The sequence below is a fragment of the Gadus macrocephalus genome, chromosome 16, assembly GCF_031168955.1.
Source record: "Gadus macrocephalus chromosome 16, ASM3116895v1".
In the NCBI taxonomy this organism is placed as follows: Eukaryota; Metazoa; Chordata; class Actinopteri; order Gadiformes; family Gadidae; genus Gadus; species Gadus macrocephalus.
This window is the reverse complement of record NC_082397.1, coordinates 16,647,263-16,661,020: the sequence shown is the minus strand read 5'-3', so window position 1 is coordinate 16,661,020 and position 13,758 is coordinate 16,647,263. Positions and strand designations below refer to the sequence as shown.

The window sequence follows — 13,758 nt, the reverse complement described above, 5'->3', positions numbered from 1 at the left end:
CCCCCTTCAAAACAAGGGGAAGGGGTAAGGGTAAGGGGTAGAAATGGGCTTGGGCGTGCCATCTTTTAAATGACCATACAAAAATACTCTGGTGTGCACACTTCAAGAGCTCTCACACTCGCTCTCTCTCTCTCTCTGACACATACACACACACCACTCTACACCCCCCCATGGAGGCCAGTCAATAAGATGTATGGTTGCAAATTCTTTCTGCCTCTCCGTTGTCTCCCGAGTCCCCGCTCAGCCATTTTAGACCTTAAGCGTCTCTAAACACAGATAGGGGTTGTGTGTGGGTTCAACACGGCCTCCCTCTCTTGTTGGCAACAAACAGTAATGTGCCCTTGAAGAATGTCTGTTCTCCAGGGTTTGTATTGAGCAGAACTCTGATGTGTGAACTGTGTCAATACATTGGACTACTTTTGGTGAAATAAAACACACACTTGCCCAGTTGCTGTTAAACAAATATGGATTATAAAAAAAAAAGAATGTGTGGAAATTATTTTCCTTTTTTGGGGGGATGGAAATATCTTCAACCTTCTCATTTTGGGAAGAGACTTGTTAAAGTTTAAAAATACTCTATTCATCTTCAAATCCAGACAGGTTGCCTGAGTCCCACTTTAGGGCCTCGGCCAATCGTGGTGTTTGTTCTTGGCCGCAGCAGTTTATGTTTACCACAATGTTCCAGCCACTGCTTCTGCTCTCACAGTCAAAATAATTTTCCGGAAAACACTAGTTTGATTCCTCTTTCAAGGCATTGGTAGGCCTTCGTTCGACAAGCTTCTGCCCCTTCTGTCTGTTGCAAGAAGCGTGTTTTTCTACTTTTTTATTCCAGGTCAAATTCACAACCCTTAATAATAATAATATATAAAGAAGATTCTCCTTTAACCGGCCTCAATCACAAAGCAGGTCAGGACCCCCAGGGCTGATGACTATCTCATTGACACTTGTGCAGGACATTATTCAAGGGCGTCTGTGGGAGCATCTAAAGAATTGATATGTGTTTGCTAGATGTGTTTGTGTGACCCTGGTTGCGTTGATTTGTTTTTTAGGAGGAGAGCTTTTTATGCAACTGGAGAGAGAAGGCATCTTCATGGAAGACACTGCCTGGTGAGTGTGCTTTCACAATCACCACTTTTGCGATCATCTTGCGGATTCTGTATGTTGGAAATGCATTTTTTGTTGAGTGTGTGTCTTCATGGTAATGTTGTTGTCGTTGTAGTTTCTACCTGGCAGAGATCTCCATGGCTCTCGGCCACTTGCACCAGAAGGGCATCATCTACCGAGACCTGAAACCTGAGAACATTATGCTCAACAGCCACGGTGTGTTGACATCAGCATGCATTCAAATTCCTTCAGAACCCAAATCCACAATTCTTGCTGTGCTGAGAAAGTGGAAAATAACTTGACATGTTGTTATTTTTTCTCCCAGGCCACGTGAAGTTGACAGATTTTGGGCTGTGTAAAGAGTCCATTCACGACGGAACAGTCACCCATACATTCTGTGGTACAATCGAGTACATGTAAGCCCCATACTCCCTAACTTACCTGCCCACTGCTCATCCCTCATAATGTTAGGGAAAAGTGTGTGTGTGTGTGTGTGTGTGTGTGTGTGTGTGTGTGTGTGTGTGTGTGTGTGTGTGTGTGTGTGTGTGTGTGTGTGTGTGTGTGTGTGTGTGTGTGTGTGTGTGTGTGTGTGTGTGTGTGTGTGTGTGTGTGTGTGTGTGGCCCCTCTTCTCCCCTATTTACATGGGACATGCGCCCGCGACCTCCTACCCACACTATGAGTGCGAATCTGCTGACTGGGCTCTAACCCGACCCGTGCGGGCCCCCCATTGTTCACAGGGCCCCGGAGATCCTGATGAGGAGCGGGCACAACAGAGCGGTGGACTGGTGGAGCCTCGGAGCCCTCATGTACGACATGCTCACGGGAGCGGTGGGTCACGCACCCGCCACACGGACCAGCCGAGGGTTATCGCTTGTAGTTTGGCTGTATTTGAAATCGTTTTCTTTTTTTTTGGCCTCTCTTCTTAGCCACCGTTCACAGGTGAAAACAGAAAAAAGACGATTGATAAAATCTTGAAGTGCAAGCTGAACCTGCCACCCTACCTCACACAGGAAGCGAGAGATCTCCTCAAACGGGTAACCCGCATTTTTGTTTTTTTTCTGCAAGTTGTTTTCATAATCCTATATAGATTATATATGTTTCTCTCTTTCTTTTGAAAGTTGCTGAAGAGAAACGCCTCTTCACGATTGGGAGCCATGGTGGGTGACGCTGCCGAGGTCCAGGTGAGCTCATACTCGATGTTGCAGGGCCTAGCTGGAGCACAACGAGCTTTAGTCTCAGACCGTATGCTATGCACACAAACATTGCAACCAAGAGTATACCGCTGCTGTCCTATTTTGATCTTCCCATGAAATTAACCAAACCTCTGGATCCCTGCCTCGGTGTCACTCAGTCTCATGTGCTGTCCCACAGGCCCATCCCTTCTTCCGGCACATCAACTGGGACGACTTGCTGGCCAGGAAAGTGGAGCCTCCCTTTAAGCCTTTCTTGGTAGGTAGGAGGACACACAGAGTTCAAAGCACAACCACAATAAACATTATCTGCAATTGGAAGGTTGCTGGTTGGATCCACGTCAAAGACAGGAACACGCTGTACACTAAATCGATGGCGTCAAGCCAAGTGTAACCCAAGCATCCCAGTCCTTGCTTTGTTAGTTAGTTTTTTTTTATTATGGTTGGTTTATTTTTATCGCTTTGAAGCTAACGTGAGGCAATTTGGAGAAACCAGCCAGAGTAAGCTACTTTTATTTTTTTAAGTTTCCAACTGAAGAAATCCACGCCCTCCCTTCAGGCCTTCCTCGAAAGCCGCCCCCCCCAAAACACAAAGAACACTAGCTTGAGCAATAGGTCTGCCTAGCCCTGTGGAAGAGTCTGGTCATGCGCAGTGAGATAGTGGAATGCATGCAGGTAGCTGGGTAGGTAGTTAGACAGGGTCTATGACCTTGATACACACCTCTGACCAAGATTATTTTTTTTTCAGCATTTGATTAGTTGATTTCTGTCATGTTAAGAGAAAATCGACAAATGTGAAAAAAATAAAGGTTCTATAATTGAATAAATTGCCTATCCGAGCTTTAACCGTAGTCCCTATTTTGTGCCTGTTTCTATGAAAACGAGAAAGGGTTTTAATGTCCCGGTTATATCTCTCGATTGGATTGAGAACCGGTTGCCTGACAGTTAAACTGTAATCCAGTCTTCTCTTATTTCACACGCCTCTCTATCCGACACCATGTCTCACATTCCTGAACCCCACATAGGTTGTAATTCTTCTTCCTTGTCTTGTTTCCCCTCTCCTTCACCCTTTCCTTTTCTCCCCCCCCCTTCCCCCTTCCTTTCTCTACCTTGCTGTCCCTCCTTTGCAGCAATCCGCCGAAGACGTGAGTCAGTTCGACTCCAAGTTCACCAGTCAGACCCCAGTGGACAGTCCAGACGACTCCACCCTCAGTGAGAGTGCCAATCAAGCCTTTCTGGTAACCACCACACTGCTCTGCACCTCTCATATGTCCTTTGCTTCCTAAAATAGACTTCTAATTAACGTCTGTGGCTATTTTATGTAGCCGGTTTATGGCTATATTGAGATGGATTGATTATTCATAAAGTTATAAATAAAAGTAACACACATCAGGGGTGTCCAAGGTGTGTTGTATTGAACAAGGGAAATATGTAAGGGATAATCACCTCAAGGCAGGGCAATAAACAGTTTGATTTGCCTGGCTTGTGGACGGCTTACCTTCCCCGAGCCGGGCATATCAAACTGTTTATTGCCCTGCCTTGAGGTGATTATCCCGCTTGTTCTACTTCTTGCTTGCCAACATAATAAAACAATAATTAATAATTATGCTTGGAATAATCCTTACCCTCCCGTAAGGTTATTATGCAACGGAAAGGTTGTTCACTCCTCGAGTAAATAGGACGGACCTTAACTATGACTTGGCAACGGGAGGTATTCTAGTCCGCTGAGCTATGAGCCAGAGAGCTAACGTTATGGATTGTACATATTATATTTATAATTCGAAATTGGTCCCAGCCTTTATACCACAGATACTCTAGGGTCTATCGCATATAACCGCGTTGCCTGATTACAGTTTTAATCTATACTATACTTTCAACATAAAGTGTACATATTTATAATTTGAAATTTGTCCCAGCCTTTATACCACAGATACTATAGGGTCTATAGCATATAACCGTGTTTTCAGATGACAGCTTAATGCATTTTTCACAATTTACCAGCGCTCGTTTTGAAGGCTGAACAGACAATTTGACTGGAACTACTTAGCAGGTGTCCATCGGGGATTAATGGAAACCCTGCAGCCAATCAGAGTCAAGTATTTCAAAAAATACAAGTGGCGTATTGATCTACTATTTGATGACTCTGTGCTCAGTCAGCAGCAAGTAGAACCGATAAGTCAGCGGGCAACCTGCCGGGTAAATGCCCTCCTCCCAGCCAATCAGAATCGAGCATTCTTAAATGAAGTAGAATAATGTGTTCCAACAAATGCCTCTTAATTATGCAGGGTTTCACGTACGTAGCCCCATCTGTCCTTGAACACATGAAAGAGAAGTTCTCCTTCGAGCCAAAAATCCGCTCTCCCCGGCGGTTTGTGGGCAGCCCAAGAACCCCCCTCAGGTGAGTCCTGTTTTAATCTCCTCACTAAGGGATAACGCTTCTTTACACATACAACACTTTCCAGCCCCAGAGACACCTCCGTATAGCTAGTCTAGGCGTTTCGCAGAAACCAGCCAGATTAAGCAAGATTTTGAAAGTATCAAACCCAATAAATCCCACCCCACCCTTGAAAACCATGACTAGCTCGCTCGCTTTAGCAATAGGGCTGTCTAGCCTTGTCTAAGACCTCGGTACTGAGCAAACGCAGGTAGCCGGGTAGGTAGGTAGGACGGCGGACAGACGGGCCATCCAATCATTTAATTCAGCACAAATTAAATGATTGAATTAAATGATGATGAACAGATACACGATTTCTTTGTCAGAGCATTTGATTTGATTGTCGGAATGTGAAGAGAATTTCGACAATTTGAGGCCGACTTTGCACACCCTAGCTTTAATGGATTTAAATATGTGAATCACACCAGTAATTATCCACACCAAAGAGCGCTGTTCCCGTGTGATCCAACGAACGAAACCCTGACCTGTTTCTCTGTCTCACCCTCCGTCCCCACGCCCCCTCATCCTCCTCCTCCTCCTCCTCCACCGACCGCACTCCCAGTCCGGTGAAGTTCCCCGGAGGCGAGTGCTGGTCCCGGAGCGGCCTGATCCCCAGCGCCATGATGCGTCCCGCGCCCCAGGAGCAGGTCATGGAGCTGTCCACCCCCGAGCAGATGGACGTGACGACGGGGAGCGAGGCGTCCGCGCCGCTGCCCATCCGCCAGCCCTCGGGGGGCAGCATGGCCCAGGCCAAGCAGCCGGCCTACCCGCAGGCCGCCAAGAGGCCTGAGCATCTACGTATGAACCTATGACCCGGCGGCGCTCCCCCACGGGAGAGGTCCACCTCCCCAAGGGCGCTATTAGTCCTTTTCTGATTTTTCTTTTCTTTTTTCCTTCGTTTTATTTTATTTTATTTTATTTTTAAAGATAAATACAAAAGAAAAGGCAAAAAAAAAAAAGAGACGGACGCTAGAGACAATGAAACTGTTGGAGAGCCTCACATCAGAACTCACTACCGTCGCGTCTTGGACGTTGTGCGGTGGTACTGGGGGGGGGGGGGGGGGGGGTACGGTACTCCAGTGCGCTAGAGCCATGCACAACTCACTACAACACCACCACATCACAACCTTCACCTCAGGTCACCGTTGACCTTTTTGTCTTCTGACCCTTAACCTTAGCAGAACTGGCCTAGTAAGACTGAACATGTTTTGGGATCCACAGCCTTCGTATGACATGGTCATACCACCACGATGACGTCTTCACCCATCCGTTGCACTAAAACGCAGTCGCGGGCTGCGTTTCGGATTGCATACGAAGTGCTTTGTGCGGTTTGAATTTGAAAGCGAATGTGGAATTTGCTTTCTGAAGAAAAAAATAACGGCTGGGTGATTTTGACTGCCGTTCTTAAAAATGCTTCCTGAGTCTGAACAAAATCAATGATGATGCTAATCCAAAAAAACGATTACGATTTGAAGCAGATTTGGTCAGCAGAGGACCTGATGATGAACAAGCTTTATGTCTTAGTAAGTTTTACAAAATAGCTGCATCAACTATGCTATAAAATGGATAAATGAGCCTAAATAAAATAAAAACCTTCTCGTAATGTTTGTCGTGGATCACTTAAATCTTTTGAATGATCTTTGGTTTGACATTACGATCATACCCCTTGTATTTAAAAATGCTATCACTTTTTGTATTCCCATAGGGGTTGCTATCCCTGTAAACACCCATTCAGTTTCAACAAGGGAAGGGCAGGATTGTTGCAACACTGATTAATCAGCAGAGGGCCGGGTAACAATATCAGCCAAAAGTAATGTATATTATAGCATGTGTTGATCCAAGAGAGGGAGTCATTTAAATCAAACCAATGGTAGTTTAGTTCTCCCATACTCATGAGTCCTCTCGCACTTGCTTACTTGTCACAGTAAAGCTAATGTGTCTGTTTCAAAACTCCTAACTCCCTTTGTGTTCAAAACTAGAAATCTGCGCAAATGTTTAAATTTTGACATAAGGGAAGTTTGGCAGAGATAAACACTGAACATAATGTTCTATGTGGTAACTTTTTAAATTCAAAGTAAGGTGAAGAAAATTGAGAATTCGCACATTTGAGAATGGAAACTGAATCCGAAACTTTTATTTCATATAAGATTTTCGTACTCATTAATATTGCATCCTTCAGAATATTCTATACAGAATAGCCCCAAGCATTACATTGATATATTTGTACTGATTTTACATTAGAAAAGAAAAGAAGTCAAAAATACATATTCCCCTTTGAATTTGCACACATAGCAAATCGCCGTTTTTTTTAAAGTAAAATGGGTAAATAAAACCCATTTACTTTAACAGATAACAGGGTGCCTCTCAATAAAATAAAAGTAACAAATTACAATTTAAATAAATATAAAACCTAAAAAAGACAATGCCAGTTGGAAGAGAAAAAAACATAATCTATCGATCACAAGTGCGGCGGCTGTCGGAAGTGTCAAAATGAACAAATTAAACAAATGCTAACATTTTCCCTTAAAATACATTTCTAAAGACTGGTTTTCAAAGGAAATACTGCTTCTGCTCCATGTGCAGTGCCCAAAGTTGGGCATAGGTGATGACTTGCTGACCGCTGGTGATAAATTATTAAAATGGGAATGTCGGATTAGTATAGCCGAGTATACTCGGCTATACTTATAAGGGGCAAACCCAATATCCACAAAAATATGACAGCATGTTGATTATAAATCTGATAATGGGACTGTGATAATGAAACTTAACGGGAACGTTTTTGTAAAGCCTCATTTAATTTTGTAGGAAAGTTACAGATTAAATTAAAATCAACAAAATCAAGTTTATTAAAACAAATAACGTAAAATACAATTTCTTCTGAATGTCAAAGTAACCAACTATGGTTTTATTAACTCGAAAAAGTCTACATGATCCATGTGGCATCAGGGCTCATTATCGGTTACGCCTGAACTGAATTAGTGGAGGAAGGCACAAATAACCTCCCTAAATAACGAACCGGTTGCAGACAGTGAAACACAAACAGAAACCAAGGCAGAACACAGTGGGTTGGGGCTTACCTGCCCCAGGAGTACAGGAGGTTTCAAATACAGAATCTATACTTGCGTGCTACTTCGAATAAGACCAAAGCAATGAGCAAATACAATCACCATGATCTGAAACGGTGTGTCGATATTTTAGCTATCACAAAGCACAGGTGGAGAGAATGCAAAGAAGCTACACTCAAAATGCCTGAGTCAATTATCTTATTAACCATCTTAAATAAATCAGTTCATTTCCAAGGAACTGTGTTTACCTTGATTTAACAAAGAACAGTTCTACAGTTAGGACGACTTTACTGAAAGATGTTTTCTTGTAACAAAACATGTAGGTGAGACATAAAAAAAGAAAAAAGTGTGGGTTTTGTCCATAGCATGAAGACTACACGAGAATGAAAGGTGTGAGCAAATCAAAGTTTTGCAAACATTGCTTTTAGCGTTGGGGCATTTTTTGACCAAGAGCAATGCCTCCGTGTCTCGAGAAAAGAGTTTCATGTAAACCAAAAAACAGAGTGGTGTTTATTGGCTTATTTTGCACCTCCAGGCCGCCGGACTCTCTTCCTGCAGCCTCCTCATCCTCTTTCCCAACCACAACCACCAGACCAAGCCAATCACAACACAGACCACAGACTCCACGTAGTAGCCATCCAACGTCGTCACGCAAGCTCCTCCCTCCTTGGCACACAGCTGTTGTAACCGGATGAGAGACAAGGACAAACGGGATCAATCATTTAGCAACTGCAATTTTTTTGTTTTACCTTTCCTACTGCAGCTATTAACTCCATACAACGTATCTGAACTAGAACGTTTCTCAGGAATGAAAATGCACCTGTCCCCGGGTCTATCCATCCAGGGAATGTTTCAGTCCCCCCCCCTCCCCCCGTTGTAGAAGCGTTTCAGAGAGGATGTGTGAAAACAAAACCTAAGCCACTCAAGTTTTCTAAAAGGAACACGTAGATAATTCAGGTTCAAATGCAAATAGGAAATAGGATCAGACTGCACAAAGACAAGGCTACGTCATTATGCAACAGCGGACGATACTACTATACTAAACTACCAAGATCCGAATATGGACTACTAAAAGGTAGTACGGCTGTGTTGATTGTTGGTGCTGTTGATCGTGTGTTCTCATGCTGCTTCGCTTTAATTGTCCTTCCCTTTCGTAAAGGATGGTCCAGTGTAACCTATGCTGAAGGACATGAGAAAGGCAGCAGGGAGCGCCTTTCCTTAGCATGTAGACAATTCAAACAGATACTTCCGGGTCATTTCACTCAGTATCGGAACCTTCCTAAGCAGAAAGCCTGTTGGCCCGCAGCCATAGAGACAGAATCAGATCACCCTCTCGCCTCTCACTTACCGCGGCTTCATCCAGCGAGCCGCAAGTCTGCCCGGCGGCCCCCTGGCATTCTTTGGAGGTCAGGGGGTCCACCAGCCACAGGGCCACGGTGGAGGGCCAGTTCCCTCCCAGGTTGGTGACCGTGTTCAGAAGGGTCATGTAGGTGCCACCGATCAACGGGTCACTCACTTTGGCGTGGAAGGCCATGCAGGCCACGTACATGCTGTACAGCGCCACCTAGTGGTCAAATCAAGGCAGTGGTATAACTCCATATGCACTTGTCAGAATGGTGAGTACTACATTATGATTATACCTTGTGTATTCTTTTTCCTGCATTTGGGCTTTTGCAGTATAAACTAGTCATGTACTGGCCAGAGTTTTACAGAGGTTTTAAGAGGGCCATTTGTCCAGGCTATTTCTTTAATTTGGCAATTCAGTGACTAATCTTTGGAAGAGAAATATAAATGTCCGCAATCTCTAGACATCCCAAGTTACTGAATACAAACTATGGACAACTATGAGCAAGAAACGTTACAAGATACAGGAGGCCTTAACCCAGAGGCATTGACTGCTTTCCTGGCCTTGATCCAAGTAAGACACAATACAAGCTTTTATCCAAACCCTGCCTTAGGTGAAAGAAAACCTATTGGCACAGGGATTCACCTCGAAAGCGAAAAGACACAATTAAAAGGTCATAGAAAGGGATCAAACCTGATGAAGGGCATAGCTGAACAGCACTAGCAAGTAGTAGTACATAGGGAAGCCTTCTTCCGTCTTCACGCTGGGCGTCCACCACACCAGCAGCGCGTACCCCAAGCCGATCAGTAGCCTGCAGTCACACCACGACAAACCGTTCGGATATTACATAGAACATGTTGTGCCATGAAGGCAATCTCAGAAGCCCTCTTAAACCGTTTGAAGACGGTTTACCTATGGGGAGAAGGGACGACATTTCTGGGATAACGGATAACCCCGGCAAGACTTCTACAAACTACATTTGTCTCCAGATATCAGAGCTAATAGCTAAAGCTAAATCAACCTAGGTATGGGTGGGGAGCTTGTTGAGTTCATGACAGACCCCTGTCCGTTCGGCTCTGCCCCAGTGGGACGAGGTATTTTTTGTCCTACTTTGTGCGGCATCTTCAATCATTATATGTTGGTTCTCCGCAATCGGTTGTGGCACTCATTGCGGGACTCATCCAAGTCAATAAATGATTGCTATGCACGCATTCATTTGAGTTGTGATATTCAGAAAATGACCATTGAAAGCCGTCTTTTAAACAGCAGTACAAAATACATGGTTTCAAATCTAAACCAAATGGTGAAGGAATAGGCATGGCATTTACAGTACATGTAAATGCCATGTATATGTACTGTAGTTTAGTACTTTTTTTTTTTTTTTTTTTTTTCACAATGTCTTGTTTTTTAAAAAATGTATGATGACTATATGCTCTGTAAGGTGACCTTGGGTGTCTTGAAAGGCGCCTCTAAATGAAATGTATTATTATTATGTATAAAGACGTGTACAACGTCTCTCCAGAAACCATGGGCCTATTGTTGACCAAATCACGAAGAAGAGTGTGTGCCAACCTGAAGGGGAAGGCTTTGTAGAAGATATCCAGGGGCCGGGGCCCGGCAGTGTACTTGCTGATGATGAGCGGCAGGAGGATCTGCAGGGGCACCATGGGCACGGCCAGTAAGGCCAGCTTCTCCTTGGGGACGCCGGCCTCCACCAGCTTCAGCCCAGTCACTGCATCGGCTGCTGAGAAGCCCATCTGAAACAAACAATACATTAAAGAGATGTTCTAACATTAGTATGAGTTCCCCTAGCCTGCCTATGGTCCCCCAGTGGCTAGAAATGGCGTTAGGTGTAAAACACACACTGTGACGCAAGTGTTGTACACTTCTTTGTTATTTGGATAACCGTTCTGCTGTTGGTCTTATAGCTCATAACACGCAACATAAGGTAAGCCTATGGGAGCCTACAATGGGAGTGTAGAGCTCCCATTTGGGGAAAAGACTATACTGCGTCGGGTTCTCTGGCACTTCCACAATGAGGCTCGTAGTGGGGGTTATCTCGGCCATGGTTGAGAAGGAATTGGGGGAAAGGAACTTGAAAGGCACTGACTCCCTGAAGTCCAGACTGAACCACATGGATGAGAAAGGGATGGTTGCCTGGATTGTCTCCCGCCTGAGCCCTGTGGCGGCGGCGGTGGTGGAGCCCCGTGGCAGTGGGGCTGCTCCGGCGGGGCTCAGGCGGGAGACAATCGCGGGCGACAATCCCTTTCTCCTCCATGTCGCCGCTCAGTCTGTAGCCTGCATCAGATTGACGCGGAAGTGGACGAACCAGAGAACTCTAAAGCTTTTCAGGGGAGATATAGCTGTGCAACAGTATGTGGAATGCGCCTTACAGAGACCGTTTTGAGACCCAAGAGTAAACCTTACAATTCTGCAGGTTTCTGGCATGTCGGTTTCATTGCTTAGAAATTACACAACAAATACACGTTCGGGAACGCAGCAGGTCTGCCTACAAAGGCTGCCTCCAGCCTACTATATGGGCCGTGTGGTGCCACACATCCCTGCTGGGATGATGAGGAGGTACCTTGGCAGTGAGCAGCAAAGCGCAGAAGGAGAGAACAGTCGGCAACTTGATGATTGAGAACAGGAGCTTGTAGGTTTCCAAGACACCCTGCGTCTCCTTCGCTCGCTTCTTCCCTTGGCCGCGCTCGCTCTCCCTCTTAAAGATGGCCACGAGCGTCGTGGAAATGAGGAACACCACGCCCCCATAAAACAGGAAATCTGCACCGCAAGGACAGAACACATGGTTTATTTATTTTTTTTTCATTAATGCAGGAGGCAAACGACAACAACCAAACCCCTTTTCACTTTGTGAAAACACAGATTACTTAAGGATAGTCTTGAGGCTTATCAGACAAGAGATGGGATCATCTTATCCAATGAGGGAGTGTTTATTAATGTCTTACATTTAGATATAAGGACTATACTAAAATAAACAACAATCCACACTCAACCAAAACTACAGAGCCACAAATACCTGATAGCGTGACTAAGCCTGTGTCTTTGGGCTCGCTCCTCAGGTATTGGTTACAGAAGTTAGCCGACTCCAGAGCAAGGAAGAGCACATTGCCCAGGAAGTAGCCTGCCGTCTGGCCCACAGAGTTGCACGTTGAGGCGTAGCCCACGTTCTCTCTGGACAACATGGTCAGAGCCCAGCCGTCCACAGCTATGTCCTTGGGGACACAGAGGGTAAATTTACATTAGCAAAGTGACGTCCTTAAGATGTTCGTTAGTAGGTGTCCTTACTTTAGGCGGTGTGTGTTTTTTCAGACAGACTTTGCACAAGGGCATCATTCATTAGAAGGTAGAAGCCACAGGTAGAAGTCTACCTGCGTTGCTGCAAGGAAGGACAGCATGAAGAAGACTGCGGTCAGAGTCACTACGTCGGGTCCATGGGAGTCATCGCTCTGTAGCAGTGAGTCAACCGTCACAGAGAGGTAGATCATGAAGAGACCCAGCAGGTACTGGGTGGGAACCAGCCATGACTTCCTAAAGAGAAAAGGCAATTAGGAATAGTTTCATCTCTCCCACAGACAAATAAGACAAAAGATGAAAGAATGACCGATTAAATTCTAGAGAATAACAACAACTCTCCAAGACTAGATCTCCCAGCTTACCTCCGGCCAAATCTGCTGAAGTACAGCGCGTCAACAAGCGGAGCCCAGAGTAGCTTCAGGCTAAAGGGCCAAAAGACAAAACTGAAGAACGCTTGGTCCTTGTAGCTGACACTTTTACTCTGCATGATCAAAGGAATGCTACCAGCCAGTCCCAGGGGAATGCCCTGAAGAACATAGAGGAAGAGAAGAAGCAGAATGTTCCCCAACTCCTTCCGGAGTCCTGGTCTGACCTTGGCCGGCCTCCTGTCCTCCGAGTCAAACCCTTGGAGAAGACCCTCTGCCTCCTCTTCAACCTCTGGGCCGGATCCTTCCAACTCCCTGTCCTTCATGTTTTCAATTTGGAGGTTGGCTGTGTTCTTCCTCTGCCGGCCGTTCTTGTGTCCAACTGAGTCTGACAGCTCCATGGTGGATCAGTGGGCATCAAACAACCTGTGTTTGTAGCAGATCTGACAATAGAATGCATCATGAGAATATATCCTCAACACTGCTTGGCCACCAGTCAATACATCAATAATAACGAAAAGGCAAATTATCATGCAAAACTGAAACAGGTGTCCACATTCTAATGAGATTAAGAATCGTGATTAAACCCTACAAAATGAACCCTTAAATCTCAAGGTGAATACATTTGTTTAAAGTAACTTACACAAGTATTAGGAAAACTGTTATCATGGGTATTGTTTGTATTACGCATGCGTACCTGTCGGTAATAGCGAAGCGACAATCATGCCAGATGAATAGGTGGTTGACAAATTATGAATCAATCACAAAAAGCACGTTATACTCTAGAGTTCGTTTGTGTCATTTTAGCAAAAGAACAAATGTATAGAATTACTACCGTGTTGTTTCACCTGCTAACGTGAAGATACAACCAATGGAAACAACTACTAATGCAAGGAAGTACCGCCGGTATGTGCACTCTGCAAACACTCCGGGTATACT

At 45.0% G+C, this 13,758-nt stretch overlaps 2 protein-coding genes across 6 annotated transcripts in view; one reads left to right on the top strand and one right to left on the bottom strand.

Moving 5' to 3' along the window:
- Nucleotides 1–6,332, top strand: part of rps6kb1b (ribosomal protein S6 kinase b, polypeptide 1b) — a 9,531-nt gene extending 3,199 nt beyond the window's left edge. Inside the window, exons 6-15 of the mRNA XM_060074905.1 lie at nt 1,050–1,107; nt 1,220–1,320; nt 1,430–1,520; nt 1,843–1,933; nt 2,032–2,139; nt 2,224–2,286; nt 2,477–2,554; nt 3,426–3,533; nt 4,581–4,693; nt 5,292–6,332. Coding sequence (XP_059930888.1) covers nt 1,050–1,107; nt 1,220–1,320; nt 1,430–1,520; nt 1,843–1,933; nt 2,032–2,139; nt 2,224–2,286; nt 2,477–2,554; nt 3,426–3,533; nt 4,581–4,693; nt 5,292–5,541 — 1,061 coding nt within the window. The 3' untranslated portion in view covers nt 5,542–6,332. The remainder of the gene's footprint in view (nt 1–1,049; nt 1,108–1,219; nt 1,321–1,429; nt 1,521–1,842; nt 1,934–2,031; nt 2,140–2,223; nt 2,287–2,476; nt 2,555–3,425; nt 3,534–4,580; nt 4,694–5,291) is intronic.
- Nucleotides 3,224–13,758, bottom strand: slc33a1 (solute carrier family 33 member 1). Of its 5 annotated transcripts, XR_009529636.1 has the most exons (10): nt 13,517–13,747; nt 12,817–13,262; nt 12,529–12,688; nt 12,177–12,372; nt 11,724–11,920; nt 10,712–10,896; nt 9,833–9,950; nt 9,143–9,358; nt 7,757–8,472; nt 3,224–3,233 (listed from the first exon to the last, which is right to left on the bottom strand). XR_009529636.1 is itself a non-coding variant. In XM_060074902.1 (9 exons), the coding sequence occupies exons 2-9, from the start codon at nt 13,218–13,220 to the stop codon at nt 8,305–8,307; spliced, it is 1,644 nt and encodes a 547-aa protein (XP_059930885.1). In that variant the 5' UTR covers nt 13,221–13,262; nt 13,655–13,758; the 3' UTR covers nt 6,834–8,304. The 5 variants fall into 5 exon arrangements, 4 of the variants coding, with proteins under 4 accessions (XP_059930885.1, XP_059930886.1, XP_059930884.1 ...); XM_060074902.1 differs by lacking the exon at nt 3,224–3,233 and having other exon boundaries at nt 6,834–8,472; nt 13,655–13,758; XM_060074903.1 differs by lacking the exon at nt 3,224–3,233 and having other exon boundaries at nt 6,834–8,472; nt 13,668–13,754.